This window comes from Mangifera indica, chromosome 9 (assembly GCF_011075055.1).
Source record: "Mangifera indica cultivar Alphonso chromosome 9, CATAS_Mindica_2.1, whole genome shotgun sequence".
Lineage (NCBI taxonomy): Eukaryota > Viridiplantae > Streptophyta > Magnoliopsida > Sapindales > Anacardiaceae > Mangifera > Mangifera indica.
In genome coordinates, this window is record NC_058145.1 from 11,500,554 (window position 1) to 11,519,822 (window position 19,269).

Below are 19,269 nucleotides of genomic sequence, written 5' to 3' on the forward strand. Positions count from 1 at the left end.
TTGAATGTTCAACGCATGTAACCTATAAGACATTTAGAGATGAGGGCTCAAACAAGCTTTGACATCTTAGTTGCCAAATAGGATGAACCAGATGTCAGATTGGAGAATTTTTTTTCTCTATAATAGTACACCATACACCTCTACCTAATGACTTCAAGATGCCTTCCATAGTCACATGTGATAAAATAGGTGTCCCACAAGACCACTTTGATTCCTTCAATGAAGTAATGAAGCTCATTTATGTCTCTAACTAGCCAAATACCACTATCTAGTACTTATTCTCATTAGAGGAGCAAAAAGGTGGTTTAATAAGCTACGTATTGGTTTCATAACCTCTTGGAAGAAGTTATCAACAAAATTCTATAAACAATTAAGGAAACTAAGAGATTCTTTAAGCTAATCAACTGCCTAAGAAATGTGTGGCAAGATAAGGATGAAACCTTGAAGTCCTTTCTAGAGCACTTCAATGTTGAGTTCTCTTAGGTAGCTTATGATCTAAAAGAATCAATCTATTTAAGCATTGGTTATAGGATGAAGAATACATATCTCTAGCTTGCTTAAACAAAATGTTCAAATAACATTTGTGAGTAAAATTGTTCACAATTGTACAAATGGATGTTGGCTTGAAGGCATCGACTAATACCTCTTCAAAGAACAAGAACAATTAAGATGAGAAAATAATTGACAATGGAGATGCATAGAAAACCCTTAAGAATTAATCAGTAGAAAGAACAACCTATAAAGAATCCAACTTCGCTAATCCATTATAGTGACTACTCTCCTTTGTCACTTCAATCAATGATACATTTATGATATGTGAAAACAATTCTTTGTCACTTCAATCAACCACATCTTTATGATATGTGAAGACGTGGATATATTTAAGTGGTTTGGAGACCTAAAGGGAGATTGCACCAAGTGAGATCCCAAATTTTTTTTTTTAATTACCATAACAATGTTCAACATGACACAAACCAATGTCAAATAGGGATAGGAATAATAGGAAAAGAGATCTCAATCTCTGTCCCTGCCTCTATAGGGGATGTCAATCCTCATTCCCAGTCTGTTCCCATTAAGGGGATGAAAATAATTCTTTGTTCCTTTTTGGCAAAAAAAAATCTCTTGTCCGTCTCCACAGAAAAAATCCCCTCTCTATACTTGTAAGAAAAAAATCTCTTCTTTATACTTTCTAAACATAATATAAATATATTAAACAATAAAATTAAGTAAAATTAAAATCAAACCACTGTTTCAAATGTCATAAATATAATATATTAACCACTTTAATATACACAACAAAGACCTAAATAAATTTAAAAAATATAAATAATTTAAAACTATAAAGATATGTTAGCATTTTAAATAAATATATTAATATAAAAGGACGGAGACTCGGATGTGGGCGAGAATGGAACACATGTATCCATGTCCTCGATTGCTGAGATTTTTTTCATTTCTATCTCCGTCCCTTTCCTTGTTTCTATCAGGGAATCCTTTCCTTATTAGAGATAAGGGGGGTCGAGACCCCTAAAGTCGGACTGAAATTATCATCTCTATTATCAAACTTTAAAAGACATGGTTAAAAACCTCATTGAAAAGGATATCTAAAAGAGTTTGTAAATAAGCCACACTCTACCAGACAACAAAATTATTATATTAAACATTAGGAAGAACCTCAAAAAGAGGTTAATGTAATATATTAACCAAGGCAAGTTGTTGCAATAGCAAATAACTTCAACTCCTTTGGTGCCTCCTTATTCTTCTTTTTGTCCATGCTAGGATAAGGGGGAAATTTTCCCTCCCTTGTCATGGACTTAGTGTAGATTATTTGACATATGTGAGTTTTTTCCATTAGGGTGAGACCTAACTGGAATCCTTTTCGTTCCTGTACTTTTCTTTAACTTAAAAATGCAAGAACTAGACAACCTCATTTTTACATGAAAAACCACAATTAGTAACTTTATATAAAAGAATCTCACCATGAATAATTGAAACTTAGAATCCACATGAAGTGGTGGGTTGTTATTGTTGTCTTATTGACACACAAGAAGTAGCATGGCCAAAGGGATTAGGTCATGTAGTTGAAGCTTGGCAATCAAAAGCAATTCCATGGTGTCTCAAGCACTATTAGGCAACTTGTAGAACTTTTGTGCTCGTTTCTTTTAAGTTGTAGCCAAGTTTGGTTTATGATAGTTAACTATAAAACAAAGTGAACTAATTAGTCAACTACTCAAATAAAAGACACAAAGAGTAGATGAAAGTTAAACCTAACAATTGCAATTGCTTGAAATACTAAATTTTCCATTTCGCAAATAATGGGAGAAGAAGAAAATTTTTTTGAGCTAATCATCCACATTATCCTTTATATGGGTGTATCTACTTAGACATTAAGTGGAAACCCTCCCTTGTGGTACGCTTCTTTAATGTGTTGATATAGGCGAACTTTTTCATGGTGAGTTCACCTAGCCCTTACTCTTTTTAGACCATGTACATATCGAGGATGCAATGATACGTATTCAATGACAATTAGAATGAGGTGACTTTGAATTACTTGAGCACTTCCTATACAAGATGGTGTAAGGGAAGCACCACCTCATACTAGTTGATGGCTTTTAATATTACATCCCAAGCAAGATTTTCAAGAGTTGTAACAAAGAAACAACTACTTGCGCAACCAACAAGTAACAACCCAAAGTATGGGTATAATTTCTTTAATCCAAAAACAATGGGAAGAGTGGCCTTTGCAGTTTCAATTATTTTTACAATTTCCTTAATATATCATTCCTATTTATTGTTATCGTTGGATATTAGATTACATTTTTATCCTCAATCATCACAAGATAACATAATTATTTCTTATTTTAATGGAAAATCATAATTGTCAAACTTTTTTAGATATCTAAATTTATTGTGATAAGATTTAAGAGTATTCGATTATGTAATTACATAATAGTCATTTCCTTTTATTCTACAAATAAAAGTTTGTACAGAGACAAAAACACAAACAATTTGTAATATCTTACTGTCATTAATCTAGTTTCTATAAAAATATTTAATAATATAACTGTAAATATAGGTTTTTGAGTAACAAACTAGACCACTTTGAAACTTTATTGTTTTCATTGTTTGTTTCTGATTACTTGCGAAAATCACGCCACTGATCTTGCGTATTTTTCATGGGTAGAATTTTAACCTTTAACACACATACAAATGGTCAAACAAAAGGTTTTCCAAACACAGAGTAAATGACAAGAAAGCAAGGTTTGGTAACGAAGAAGTGGTCAAATGATTATTTTGTGAACATACGCTATTATAACACGTGTGTATATATATATTATATTATCCCTTGATCTATTAATTGACGTAAAGTTATGTCTGACCATTATAAAAAAAAGTTTCTATAGGAGAAAATCTGTAAATCAAGTTAATTAGGTGCCTTGAAGTGGAAGCAAGAGGTTTCCTAAAAGATGAGTTTCTTTTGATGAAGGTAGTTTGGGTTGCATTATGTAAACTCTTGTTAGAATGTAATATATGGTTTATAAATGTAAATATTTCCACCCCACCTATCAATTGATATTTATGAGATGACTGGTTTTTAAGGATGAAGTTTTGGTTTGAATCAAGAGACATGAATATAAGGTTTTTGACTTTTTTCCAAGGATTATCATTGGTTTTATGAGAACGATAATATTCATTTGCAGATGATGATGTTGGTGATCTTGCATGATGTTTGGTTAAAATTTGTTGCAGCATTCATTTAATGGATCAAGGGGAAGGAAAATTGATGATCAGCGAGGATAGTGATGAGCTTGAAGAAGGAAGAAGCAACAAGCATTCAGCTCTTTCTCTAACGGACAATTAAAAGGCTCTAATGGTAGGGCAACACGTACAAAGAAAAAGGTCTATAGAAGGGAGGCAGTAGATTTGTAGTGATGGACCTCCCGTGGTTCGCATCACTGGCATTGAGCTTCCCCAACCAGGTCTCCGGCCAGAAGAAAGAGTTGAAGAGACAGGGCATCGCTTAAAAAGTTATTGTGAAAGATTTAAGGTCCCATTTGAGTTCCATGTTATAGCACAGAAATGGGAAACCATCAAATTAGAGATCTTAAGATTGACAGAGATAAGGTAACAGTGGTTAACTGTTTGTATCGAAATAAAACCACCCAGATGACACAGTGATAGATAGCTGTCCGAGGGAAACCATCAAGGGCTATTGAGTTGACAACATTTGTTAGAAATAGCTGGATTGATAAGAAGCAACACCTGTAATTAACTATACAGAGCCCAGCACATGGCTCAATTATAGCAAAAATATCTAGTTTTGGTGTAAAATGGTTAACGTAAAATACATATACTAAGTTTAATAGATCCAAACCTTATAAGCTAATTCCCACACTCATTTAACAACCTGGGCCGTGACAGTGTAGTAAATCCACATGTTCTGTTGCTTCTAGTGCAGGACCCAAACCGGGCTGGCTCGGGTTCAATAACCGGCTTAATTTTGTTTGAATTCATTTATTTCAAATATAATTTGAGTTTGAGTTAAGAGATTTGATTCGTTTTAAAACAGAGTCAAACTCGAGCTAGAGAGAATTCGGTTCGGTTTGACTCGTGAACTGAATAGATAACTCAATTTGATTCGAATTTGACTCGTGACTAGATTCAAATTATGTTAAATAATTATTAAATAATATCATTTTGTTAATAAGTCATGAATTCAACCTAAGAATCTAAGTCACATATCTGAGTCATAAATTTGAACTATAAATTTAAGTCAAACTTGAATTGAACATTTTTATTCAAACGGAACTTAAACCATCTATAATGTTGACTCAATAAATTCAAATCAAATTATTTTTTATTCAAATTAAACTCAAGTTAAGGTATATTCAAACCTAATTCGATTCGTATCCACCTCTATCTACTTCCTTTTATATTTTTCGGTCCTAAGTGATTTTACTCTTGATGCAAAAATTTTTACTAACAAAAAGTAGGCTGAGTTGTCGGTGCAAAACAGTGGAAGCAATAAGAATAAGCACAGTAATGGTATGCAATTGTTAGCTTTGCCATTCAGAAACCTACGGTTCATCTTATGTTATTATTACTTTGGAGAAAAGATAGCAGAAAAACACTATGAATGTCTAAATTGTTGTGTGTCTCCTTTGCCTCTGTATAATATTTAATTTAGGGAAATTATAAAAAATGGCCAAAATACCCTCCCACTAAGCAAAAATGCCTAAAGTCACTATTTTCAAGCAAAAAAGCCCAAATTCACTATTCCTAAGCAAAAATGCCCATGACTTTTTCTAAAATACCAAAATTACCCTTCCCTTCATTTATATAAACCTCTTTACTCACTAGAAGGGTTAAATGAAATTTTATTAAAATTAGGGAGTATTATGATATTAAACATTATAAGAGCATTATAAATTTCTCAATGAAATTTTAGGAATAGATAATTGAGGGGTCAAACGAAATGTTATTAAAATTTGGGGGGCATTTTGATATATCAACTCTTATTTTTCAGATTTCAGAAGAATTTTTCGATTATTGTCATTCTAGGGTTTTTCAACTTTTAGAATTTGAATTTCAGTTCCGTTTTTTTGAATTTCACCGTTTTACGAGATATCGACTCGTATTTTTCAGATTTCTGAAGAATTTTTCGATTGTTGCCATTCTAGGGTATTTCAACTTTTAGAATTCGAATTTTAGTTCCGTTTTTTGAATTTCACCGTTTTACGATATATTGACTCGTATATTTCAGATTTCTGAAGATTTTTTTGATTATTGCCATTCTAGGGTATTTCAACTTTTAGAATTTGAATTTCAGTTTTTTTTTTTAAATTTCACCGTTTTACGATATATCGACTCGTATTTTTTGGATTTTCAAAGAATTTTTCGATTATTACCATTTTAGGGTATTTCAACTTTTAGAATTCGAATTTTACCGTTTTACGATACATCACTCAAATCACATATAGAATGAAATCAAATACATATCTATATATAATGACAGGTAAAGTACATCGTACACATACGTACATACAATAAATATATACATATGAAGATATGAAAAACGATAAACAAACAACGAGGTAACTAAATATACATTCGTGAGTTACTCGATACAGTGAAAATACAATTGCGACGCTAAACGTCGACGCATAGAGGTAGACGACTCTCGGGGATTCGCAGCTCGTCGTCAACCCGTTTTCTTTTGCGAGAATTATCCTACACAAATTTTAAAAATTCGTTAGACATTCAAAAAAACAAATATGTAAACAAATGTATTTGTAAAAAAAAAAACATAAAAAGAAGAAAAATACGAAATAATAAAAAAGAAAATGACAAAACTTAACAAATAAGATTGTTCGAATTTAGATGTTGAAATACCTTAAAATGTCAATAATAAAAAAATTGATCGAAATCTAGAAAATACGAGTCGATATAACCAAAAACGGTGAAATACAAAAAAACTGCAATGGAATGTGATTTCTATAAGTTAAAATACCATAAAATGTTAACAATAAAAAAATTGACCGAAAATAAGAAAATATGAGTTGATATATCCTGAAATGATGAAAATCGAAAAAACGAAACTGACATTTGAATTCTAAAAGTTGAAATACCTTAGAATGACAACAATCGAAAAATTCTTTGAAAATCTGAAAAATACGAGTCGATATATCGTAAAACGTTGAAATTCAAAAAAACGAAACTAAAATTCGAATTCTAAAAGTTGAAAAACCCTAAAATAACAACAATCAAAAAATTCTTTGAAAATCTGAAAAATATGAGTTGATATATCGTAAAATGGTGAAATTCAAAAAAACGAAACTGAAATTCGAATTCTAAAAGTTGAAAAATCCTAGAATGACAACAATCGAAAAATTCTTCAGAAATCTGAAAAATACAAGTTGATATATCGTAAAACGGTGAAATTCGAAAAAATAAAATTGAAATTCGAATTCTAAAAGTTGAAAAACCCTAGAATGGCAACAATCGAAAAATTTTCAGAAATCTGAAAAATACGAGTCGATGTATCGTAAAATGATAAAATTAAAAAAAAAGGAACTGAAATTTGAATTCTAAAAGTTGAAAAACCCTAAAATAGCAACAATTGAAAAATTCTTCGAAAATATGAAAAACACGAGTCGATTTATCGTAAAACGGTGAAAATCGAAAAAACGAAACTGAAATTCGAATTCTAAAAGTTGAAATACCCTAGAATGACAACAATCAAAAAATTCTTTGAAAATCTGAAAAATATGAGTCGATGTATCGTAAAACGATGAAATTCAAAAAAACAAAATGAAATTTGAATTCTAAAAGTTGGAAAACCCTAAAATGACAACAATCGAAAATTTTTTCTAAAATCTGAAAAATACGAGTCGATATATCGTAAAAAGATAAAATTCAAAAAAACGGAATTGAAATTCGAATTCTAAAAGTTGAAAAACCCTAAAATGGCAACAATTGAAAAATTCTTCAGAAATATGAAAAATACGAGTCGATCTATCGTAAAACTGTGAAATTCGAAAAAACGGAACTGAAATTCAAAAACACGAATCAATATATCTTATAAACGAAAAAATCGAAATATTGAGTTGAAATTACGTCATTACATCGTAAATTGTGCCAAAAAGCTCCAAAATTCGAAAAATCGAATCTCAAATTTGAAAGTTACATATGGAAAAACCCTAAAATAGAAAAAACGGATATAAAATTCGAAAACTACGCGATTAGAAACCCTAGATAACAAAATTCTCAATTTACCCCCTCATGAAATTTTTTTTTTAAAACAGGTCAACTGTTATATGACAAATTTCAGAAAAAACCTGTTGTGTTCTAAGGAATCTCCCCCGACTCCCCAATATTTTAAGAAAGATATTTTACCCCCTAACCCACGGTCAATGTCTGCTGACCGTGGGAGAAATCGTTTGACCGTGGGAAATACTGTTCCCACGGTCGGAATGCCGATCCTTCGACAACCATTTTCGGGCAAAATTTGGTTGTTTTGACCTCCGATTTTTTCATAAATCAAATCTACACGTTGTATAACATAAAACCCCTCAATCAATTCAACAAAAACAATCAAAAATCAAAACATTTTAAGCATTGTTCAAATTGAAATCCTAAAATTTTAAACCTAAAAATCTCAATAATATGAGCAATAACTTGATTCAAACAAGATTACGGGAGATATACTAACCTTCTTTATCATTTGCGGTTGCTGGAAAGCAAGAAAATTGACGAAAATCTGGTCGACCGTGGGATGACCGTGGGAAAGTGGGAAAATTTGAAATTTCTTTGAATTTGCACAGTGAAATGACCATGGGAAATAAAGAAGTTTGCTATGTTTATATATGGGGGCAGTTTCGTCATTTCACAAAACCTTGGTATTTTTGCTTAAACCTGGATATTTTGGACAATTTTCTTAGACCCCCTAAATTTTGTCTACTTTTGATAATTTCCCTTTATTTTACAAGACAAGAAACTGTATTACATGTAAGGACACATTTAGATGAAGTAAACCCTAACACAATAATTCTAGAGTCCTAATCCAGTTCTATTTGTATAAAAAAATGGATAGTTACAAGATCCTGATTTGGTGAAAAATGATTAATATCAAGACAAATAATTGACATGGGGTGTAACAGATGAGTTGACATATTGAAGGGATTGTGAGAATGATTGAAACTAAACTGCCAAGTCCTCATCTTCTTGGATAGAAGATCTTTTACCCGCAAATAGGGTTGCTTTATATATAGGTAACATGCGTGTTTAATCATTGATCGTATAACTGATCACTTATTTGATATCGGCTCTCTAAGTTTTGACCAAAGGACGAGCTTTTCTATGCATTTTGATTTCTCAGGGTATCACATGATGATATCTAATAATATAACATGATCCGTAGTCTGCCTGTATGAACAAGAGAAAAAATCTAATACATAGAACAATTATACCCAGAAGAGCAATGGTATAAGACAATATCTACGAAGACCTTATAATTTGCATTACAAGATTATTAAAATTAACATTACACGACCATGATCAGTATGACAATATCTTTATCACGATTCTGTAACATGTGAGGGAAGGAAAAAAAAAAAGGGAAATATGGAGTAGGCAGTAGGCAGGAGGTCACTAACACAAAGTAGTGGATGAGGTGTATAGTCTGCAAGCAGGTGCAGCGACAATCAGTTAAACTTCTCTATCTGCTTGAAAAGATAAACAACAGAACAAAGTAAGTTAATGATGCATGCGTTCTCATTATATATTAATTTAAAGGTGTAAGATAGTGCAAGGAAAAGTTCAGTTTGGAGTACAATGCAATGAATCTGTACATGATGACAACAGCAATCACCAAGGCTTTTCAATTTTTTATTACCATGATAGCAATGGGGTGGGGGCGGCGCGCTGCATTAGTGTAACCGGGAAAATCTACTTTCAGATTCAAAAGCAGAATCCTTTGGGATCATATTCTTGCTTGGCGGCTTTAAACAACTTTATTTTCATTTACTTTCGATTGATACAATCCAGTTTTCAGTTTGGTTGTGGGGTCTTCGTTCTGAGTACCTAATTATAATCACAATGGACCACATTAAAATGTTCACAAGGTGATATGTGGTTAAACCGAGCGCTTTGAAGTCAACCTTCAAAGTATAATTTTACACAACGAATAGCAGACAACTGCTAGTTATATCTTCAACCTTAAGTCCATTATGGATTCAAGAGTCAGATACCATGACAATCACCTAAGATCATACTATACCAAATTTGGAATTCATAAAAAGAGGATTATCTTGGTAGCAATGTAAACTGCTATATAAATATAAATGCCGTTAATATAAACTTTATCTATTTAAATTCAAAATAATAGGTCAAGACTTTAGGAATAATGAGGTCAAATGTGTTTTTTCTTCTAAAAATGAGTAGAATTTACTATTGGGTTACCCTTACAAGGATGACACGGTCTAAGGAAATATCAAACTTCTGAGAAGATACCCAGAAATCATATTAAGTAATTTCTTCAACCTCGATCTTACTTGAAACTCAATGGGGGCAATCAACTCTCTTTTGTTGTTTATTGAGAAGAGGCTAAACTAAGAACTGAAATGAGAATCAACATAGAAGCCCATATCAGGATTGTGAAAGTTTACACAAGAATGATGACATGCTCATGTAAAGAAAACCATTATGATGAATGACCCCACCGCCACTCTACGGGAGGTGCATAATAATACTACATACAATGACATACAAACATTACTGATTTACCAAAAGACAGAAATTATATGAAGATCAATTTGTACATCCTCTTCCTCCATAAAAGCTTTAGACTCCAAACTTTTCTCCTCCATCAGACTCAAAGAAAAACAATCAAAAATAACTTTTGAAGCCTTCAAATGCAAAACTCATGGAAACTTGCACTCTAGATGACTCCTTTTATAATGGAAGAACGTCCATCATGAACGTTGAAATGACTCTTGAACACATGTTGGCTATTTTGTGATGTAAGCATTGCATGTCCAATTATATTTTACAAAGATAGTAAAACAATAAGATTGATACACCACTTAAAAACAAACGAGATCATAATTTTACTAACTTATATTATTTAAAAAGATATGATGAGATCTACATATGATTGAAGACTCTCCAAGTTTTTAAAGTCTCCCTCGTACTCCAATAATTATGAGACAATTAATATTCGGTCAAATTGAACACTCTGAATCAACCTTTAAAGTATAATCAGACATAACAAATGATGAACAATAACTAATTAAATTTCCCATCCAAAGCTCACAATAGATTCAAAACTAAGAAACTACAAGCAGCAACTAACAACTAGATGATACCAAATCTATAATTTATTTTTAAAAAAAAATCTCTTGAGCTTGTCAAGAGAGGGGCCAACTAGATCATACAATACAACATGTTTATCATGGTCATCTAACAATAAGGCAGGTTAGAGCTTTTCTTGCAGTCAATTGCAGACGTTGCAGGATTATTCAAATATAAGAGGAGAACACTAACGGAATTTAAAGCCTTGCCCAGTTCTAATGGAATCCAAGTGATAAAAGGAGATGGGTACTAACATTACTAGCATATTTGTGATGACGCTCTCATCTATCATCTCATGTATAAAGTCAAAGTCAAGACTGCAACAGTTAAAGTACCATTAGCATTAGTTGGAAGGAAAACCAAATATTTATCCTTGTTAATCATATACATTCATTAATAGTATTATTAATATTAATATTAATTATGATCTAGTCAACAATGGCTTTTACATCATGGGAAAAATCAATATTCAAAGTCAAATATCTTCAGTTTTTCAATGATCTTAAATGGATGAATAATTGAATTACCACAATTATTTCTCTTTTAAACCGCCATACTTTTCATTTATCAGGATTCAGGAGCATATCTCTATTCTAATTCTAATTGCCATGTCTACATGCTTGCTTGTGAATTCTCTCTTATCTTCAATCCGGTGCTAAGCTTTCGTTGAGGTACTCATCTTTATCTGTTTTTCTTCCTTCTAGCTTGTTTTCCAGTGTTTTCAATAGAACTTTGTACAAATGTTTGGCCTTCCTTCTGTTTAGCTTTGATTCTTTTACATCCTAATCTGGAATCAACAGTGATTCAATTCGGTTGCTTAGTGTATGGACACACTTCTTGAAGGATATTATAGCCCAATGAATCATTGGCAATTTGATCATGGCTTAGTTGATGAATCTAAACTTAACCATGGCCTCAAAGATCCTGTTGATCCATGGTTCCTTCCAACCAATACAAATCCTCTTAGTGATTTTTCTCCATCTTCTAGTATGAACAAACATGGAGATCCTGCAGACATCGGTGAGCCCTTTCTGGCAACTCTCAGGTATATAAATTATATACTTATGGAAGAAGACCTGGGGGACAAGACATGCATGTTACAGGATTCTTTGGCTCTTCAAGCTGCTGAAAAATCCCTCTATGATGCCCTTGGCCAGAAATACCCCCCTTCATCAAATCATTATCCTTCATGTTTCAACTCAGAGACCCCGGATAATTATTGCAATTCTAGTAGCAGTGCTGATAGCAGTAACAGCAGTACTACTGCTAACAACTTGGTTCATCCCAACTGTATAAGTAATCAATCATCTTTTATAGACTCTCCCGAAAATACCTTTCTGGTACCAGATTTATATAGTGAGCTGCAACATTTTGGACTTTCCAGTGGAGGCAAAGTTAGTAATTCCCGTCCTAATGATGATACTGTTTTCTCAAACACTGGCTTATTATATTCTAGAGAAGAACTAGAGGATTCTAATTACTTCGTAGAAGAGAGAAGAAACAAGCATTTTGCTTATTCTCTTTCTGAACATGAGCCACTGGAAGTGTTTGATGAAGTATTGATATGTAAATGTGAGAATAAGTCGGAGCCATGTTTAATTCACGGATTGTTGAAAGATGGATCAAGTGAAAAGGTGCAGCAGATTGGCCAAGCGAAAGGGTCTAATAGTGGAACAACAGGCAAGAAGAAGAAAGGAAAAAAGAGAGAAGTGGTGGATTTGAGCACTCTTTTAACCACGTGTGCACAAGCTGTGGCTAGCTATGATCAAAGGACTGCAACTGAGCTCCTGAAGCAGATTAGGCAGAATTCTTCACCTTTTGGCGATGCAACTCAAAGATTGGCCTATTACTTCGCTAATGGTCTTGAAGCACGCCTGGCTGGCACCCAGACACCAATCTCTATACATCTAAATAGTAGGGCATCGGCTGCTGATATAATACAAGCTTACAAGGTATATGTTACAGCATGCCCCTTCAATACGATTTCATTTTCAGTGGCAAACCGGACGATTTGCAAACTTGCAGAAAAAGCACCAAGGCTTCACATTATTGATTTTGGCATTGGCTATGGTTTTCAGTGGCCTTGCCTTATTCAGCGTTCTTCGAAAAGGCCAGGTGGACCTCCCAAGATCCGTATTACAGGAATTGATTTTCCTCAACCAGGTTTCCGGCCAGCAGAAAGAGTTGAAGAGACAGGGCGCAGATTAGAAGCTTATTGTAAGAGGTTTAATGTCCCATTTGAATACAATGCCATAGCAGAGAAATGGCAGAATATTCAATTAGAGGATCTCAAGATTGACAGAGAAGAGATAACAGTTGTTAATTCTCTGTTCCGGATGAAACATCTACCAGATGACACAGTGGTTATTGACAGCCCCAGAGATGCTGTTTTAGAATTGATAAAGAAAATTAATCCAGAGATTTTCATCCATGGAGTTGTTAATGGCACCCATAATGCACCATTCTTTCTTGCACGCTTCCGAGAGGCACTATTCCATTTTTCTACATTCTTTGATATGTTTGAGGCTAATGTGCCTCGCGAAGATCAGGGGAGGCTGCTGTTCGAGAGAGAAATATTTGGAAAAGATTCAATGAATGTTATTGCCTGTGAAGATATAGAGAGGGTTGAAAGGCCAGAGACGTATAAGCACTGGCAATCGAGGAATCTGAGAATTGGGTTCGAGCAGCTGCCACTAGATAAAGATATATTAAAGAGAGTGAAGAGTTTGTTAAAGTTGAATTATCACAAGGACTTTGTCATCGATGAAGACGGCCAGTGGATGCTGCAGGGATGGAAGGGTAGAGTAACCCATGCTCTTTCTGTATGGAAATCTGTCCAGGATTGATGAAGACTTCTCAAGGCTTGTGCATCGTTAGATCCTGTGAACTATATTTCTTTAATTTTTCTGCTGATGTAAGGAAAAAGATGTTTTAACATCAAGTTATCATTGTTGTTGTGATGATGAATAAAATCAGGCCTCTTCTGAAACAAGTAACATCAAGTTTCGAGAATCTGTCCAGCAAAACAAAAACAAAAAGGTGTAAATTATTAATGGGTTTTTTTATATATTAGTTTAAAGGTCTAAGATAGTGCTAGAAGTTCATTTTCTGGTGCAATGAATCTGATACATAATCACAAGCTGCCATCACTGTGGCTTCTCAACTTTTCATTAATCAAGCTTTCCCTGATCACAGGTTCCCTCTGACTGCTGTTACAACATGGGTTAAACTACTCAGTCAAAAGCATAATCTTTTGCACTTTCTTCGTTGAAAGCTGCGAATAAACATCATATTCATTTAATACAATACAATTTATTGTTCAATTGCAGAAATTATGGAGCTTTTACTTTAATAAAATTAAAATATGAGATGAAGGAGGGTCTAATGTTCAACTTTAAACCATCACTCCTTTAGAGGTGGTTTCACTGGTTGAATTTGAGTCCTGTATATATTATAATAAGATAAAACTCTTAAATTACTCTATACAATAATAATAATAATAAATTATTATAATATTTTATTATTAATAAATTAAAAAAAAATAAAAATAGATTATTAAGATAATTTTAAAACCCTGTAATCAAACGCCGCTTATACTTATGGCCTCGGTTGAACGCGGTCCCAGTTACCCATAAAAAAAACCTTCACTATTTACAATCTGAGCCTGGTGAAAGTGTCCCGGGAGGAGAAAGATGAAGTTGAAAAGATTTTATCTACAATCACAGCAAATCACCGTGCTGTGAAATTAGTGGTGAAGATTTGTACAAGTTAACGCGGATTCAGATTTTCACAAGGTGACGACCATTTGAGGGTCCATTCAAGAGACAGACGTAGGGAAGAGATTAGCAGTCTTACAGTGGGAACAATAACAGTCAAAAGAGCAGTCATTGGAGCCTGCAATTTAAATATAGCTCGCAACCCAACAAAAATTTCTAGATTCGCACTTTTCTAGTCGTACCAGGAAGGTGAGACAAACAGGCAAATTTATGCCGCCAAGAGTTGGAAGCATCCAAGCAAGAGGCATAGGTTCGAAAGAGGAGAAGCAAGCAAAATAATATGTTTTCTCATTTTTTTGAAGAAACTTCAAGGTTACTTCCACATGATTAGTTGAATCCTACAGCTTATGAGTCTTCATCAGGGGCAAACACAGCCCACTACGCGTCGTGGTGCAAGAAATTGGGCTCACAGCTGGCCCTGGCCTACAGGTAGTCAATTGCTTCAACATAAAGACAAGTTGTTCGTCAGATTGTTTCATAGTAAAATCTGATAAATAGTATTAGTGATTACTGGTAAATATATGGCCATGGCGGCAATTTTGTCTCATTTAATCGAGCCTTTTATTGCTACGATATCCCATCTCACCGGGTGGTTTTCATATCCTCTTATCTAGACCAGAACCCAAAGCTAAGGTTTTAAAGGTGCTCTCCCTCCTTCAATTGCTCCACTTCTTATTTTTTATGATATGAATCTCTCCTATTCTGTTTTCTTACAGTGCTATGTCAGCTGATTTCCCGGTTGTTTAGATTTTTTTTATTCTTGGCAAGTAGAAAATATATTTGTCTGTTCAATCGGGACATGTGCAAAGATTTACTTTCCTTTTGTGAATCTTTGATTCTTTTAATTAAGCAATTTGACAGAACCATAAGCTCATAATTTTCATCTTCTTTCTTCAAAACCCTCTCTTGATATCCACAATCGATTCTTTATGAATGCGCTACTGGTAGGATTTTCTAGTTACATGAATCATCTGCACTTTGACCCTGGCTTAGTTTCAGTCTATTCAAATCAGAATCACGGCCTTATGGATCCATCTTTCCTTCCAACTAATCCCTCCCTCCCTGGTGATAACATTTCATCTTCTAGTACGGGCTCAAATGGAGATTCTCCAGACACCAGTGAGCTGTCTCAAACAACTCTCAAGTATATAAGCGAGCTGCTTATGGAAGAAGATCTGGGGGATAAGATGTGCATGTTGCAGGACTGTTTGGCCCTCCAAGCTGCTGAAAAATCCTTCTACGATGTTCTTGGCCAGAAATACCCCCCTTCACCAAAGCAATTCTCTGTAAATTTCAATCAAAAGTCACACAGTCCAGATGATTATTGCACCACTAGTAGCAGTGCTGATAGCAGTAATGACAGTTTTACTGCCAACAACTTGGTTCAACCCAAGTGGATAAGTGATAAGTCCTCTCTTACACAGACTTCTCTTATTGACTCTACCCAAAGTACCTTTCTTTTACCAAGTTCATATAGTGAGATACAGCCTGTTGGTCTCTTCAATGAATTAAGGGAAGTTAGTAATTTCCTTTCTAATGATGATGCTATCTCTTCAGAGAGTAGCCTATCAAAGTCCAGAGAAGATGTGGTAACCAGCGTAGCAACGGATAGGAAACACAGTTCACAAAAAGAATCAAGGGGAAGAAAAGGTTATGATCTGGAGGATGTTAATTGTCTTGAAGAAGGGTGGAGAAACAAGCATATAGCGCTTTCAGTTTCTGATTATGAGCCATCGGAGGAGTTCGATGAAGTGTTGCTATGTCAATGTGAAAATAGTGGTTTTGCATCATGTTTGATTCATGGATTGGGAAAACTGGAATAGGTGAAAAGATGCAGCAGACTGGGCAGTCACAAGGGTCTAATTGTGGAACAGCACGTACAAAGAAAAAAGGAAAAAAGAAGGAAGTGGTAGATTTATGGACTTTATTAACTCTTTCTGCACAAGCTGTGGCTAGCTATGACCAAACTTCTGCAACTGACCTCTTAATGCAGATTAGGCAGCACTCTTCTTCTTTTGGTGATGGAACTCAAAGATTGGCCTACTACTTTGCTAATGGTCTTGAAGCCCGTCTGGCTGGCACCCAGAAACCGATTTCTACACATCTCCATAGTAGGGCGTCGGCTGCTGATGTTTTACAAGCTTACAGGGCATATATTTCATCATGCCCCTTCAGTAGGATGTCCTATTACATGGCAAACAGAACAATATTAAAAGTATCTGAAAAGGCAACAAGGATTCACATAATTGATTTTGGCATTGGCTATGGTTTTCAGTGGCCTTGCCTTCTTCAGCATCTTTCAAAAAGGACAGGTGGTCCTCCCAAGATCCGTATGACAGGCGTTGAATTACCTCAGCCAGGGTTTCGACCTGCAGAAAGGGTTGAAGAGACTGGGCGACGACTAAAATCCTATTGTGAGAGGTTTAATGTCCCATTTGAGTACACATCTATAGCTGAGAAGTGGCAGAATATCCAGTTGGAGGATCTCAAGATTGACAGAGAAGAGATGACGATTGTTAATTCTATGTACAGGATGAAACACTTGCCTGATGACACAGTGGTCATTAGTAGCCCAAGAGATGCTGTTTTAGAATTGATCAAGAAAATTGATCCTGACATATTCATCCAAGGAGTTGTTAATGGTACCCATAGTGCACCTTTCTTTCTCCCACGTTTCCGTGAGGCACTATTCCATTTTTCTGCATTGTTTGATTTGTTTGAGGCTACTTTACCTCGAGAAGATCAAGGAAGGATGCTATTTGAGAGAGAAATATATGGGAAAGATTCTATGAATGTTATTGCATGTGAGGGTTTGGAGAGGGTTGATAGGCCAGAAACCTATAAGCAATGGCAGGCTAGGAATCTGAGAATTGGATTCAGGCAACTTGAGCTGGATAAATATTTGATGAACAAAGCAAAGTCTTTGGTGAAATCGAACTTTCATCCAGATTTTGTTATTGATGAAGTCAGCAATTGGATGCTGCAGGGATGGAAGGGGAGATTAATGTATGCTCTTTCTTTCTGGAAACCTGTCCACCCTTGATTAAGACCACACCCATGAATTCCTAAAGCTGTTGGTGGTGGCTCATGAGATGCTGTGAAGTATATTTCTTTTTGTTTACTAGCCTTGTGACTTACTAGTGTTTCCTATGTAAGAGAAAATTGAATGCTATATAGTCAGGTTTCTATGCTGTTGTGATGATTGAAGTACATAAAATTCTGGCACTAGTATGCTTAGCTCATAATTGTACTGAGTCATAAAGCAGATGAATGGAAAACCAAGTCTGGGGAGAATTTCAGATAGGAGTGTAGTGAATTGAAAAAGCTTCTAAAGAAAATTACACTAGTGTATAGATGGACTAAAGTCTGTTTGCTTATTGACATGTAAATAATGGAAAATTTTACTAGAATAATCAACAAAACTGCTCTCTTGTTTATGAAATTTTTTTATAATTGTTGATTGTCCTGCTTTTCATCTGGTCTTGCCACTTCTATTTCATAATTTCATTCTTTTCTGTGTTCTCTTGGTATTCTTTAATTATATTCAGTTCTGTTAGTGGCTCTCAGATCATCAATGTTTTAGTTTTTAACACTTCTGCCGTAAATTTCTGTTCAACAACCAAATAGAGGAATTCACTTGTATCCAGTTCTTTTGGTATTGGTGTTTGTGAATAGCTTTACATGGTTCTATGTATGGATTTCAATTTGAGAATGGTTCAATTTCATCAGTCTCTCAAATTCTGAATCATAATGGTGATTCCACATATCCTCACCCACCCTTTTCTCCCACTAGTTCAATAGGAAGCTCCATTTTCAGACCCTAAACCCAACACAGACTCTCTTAAAGATCCTTCTATGATGTCCTTGACCAATGATACCCTGTCCCTCCCAATTTCGACCAAAACATCTACAGTTGAGACGATTATTTCATTGCTGGATGCAGTAAATATAGCAGTAATAGACACGTGATCAATCCCTACTTCAAAGTTTTCTTATTAGCTCTGCGTTTGCTAGCTCCTTGGTACCACATTTGTATAGTCAGACACAACCTTTTGAATGGTTCCAGGGAGGAATAGGAGAAGCTTGTAAGAGATTTCTTAAAGGTGGTGTAAATGTTGCTGCCTAAAGCAACTAATCAAAGCCTTCGAAGCCAGAAGTAGTGGCAGTAACGGTGGCAGAGAAGACTATAAGTTATTCTCCTCCAGATGGGTTAGGAGCTCGGAAAAATTATCAGCGTCATGATAGTGATTTTCTGAAATATGGGAGGAGCAAGAAGCGTCCAGCGTTTTCTCTTGCAGACCCGGAAGAAACAGAGATGTACGAGGAAAAATTACTCTGCAAGGCTGAGAATATCCATTTAGAATTGTTTTCTTGTCATGGGCCACTCCTCAATAGATCTAAGGAGCCGTTGCAACATAACAGACCGGGAGGAATGCAACACGCCAAAAAGAAAAGGGGGAATAGAAGAGAAGTGGTGGATTTGTCTAATCTCCGGACTCAGTGTGCAGAAGCTGTAATTAGCTATGAACAAAAGACTGCAGATGAACTAACGAAACAAATCAAACAGCAATCTTCTGCATTTGGAGATGGAACTCAGTGAATGGCACATTATTTTGTTAATGGTTTTGAGGCACGCCTCGAT

The 19,269-nt window shown here is 34.7% G+C and overlaps 2 protein-coding genes across 2 annotated transcripts; both read left to right on the plus strand.

The window, feature by feature from the left end:
• Positions 1 to 11,340: 11,340 nt before the first annotated feature.
• Positions 11,341 to 13,847, plus strand: LOC123224962 (scarecrow-like protein 30). The gene has a single exon (XM_044648768.1). The coding sequence runs from the start codon at positions 11,676 to 11,678 to the stop codon at positions 13,695 to 13,697; it is 2,022 nt and encodes a 673-aa protein (XP_044504703.1). The 5' UTR covers positions 11,341 to 11,675; the 3' UTR covers positions 13,698 to 13,847.
• A 989-nt stretch (positions 13,848 to 14,836) lies between these two features.
• On the plus strand, positions 14,837 to 18,069 carry LOC123225507 (scarecrow-like protein 30). Its single transcript, XM_044649481.1, is given in 2 exon segments — positions 14,837 to 16,432; positions 16,435 to 18,069. Coding segments are annotated over 2 exon segments (2,112 nt in total). The 5' UTR covers positions 14,837 to 15,556; the 3' UTR covers positions 17,671 to 18,069.
• Positions 18,070 to 19,269: the final 1,200 nt, after the last annotated feature.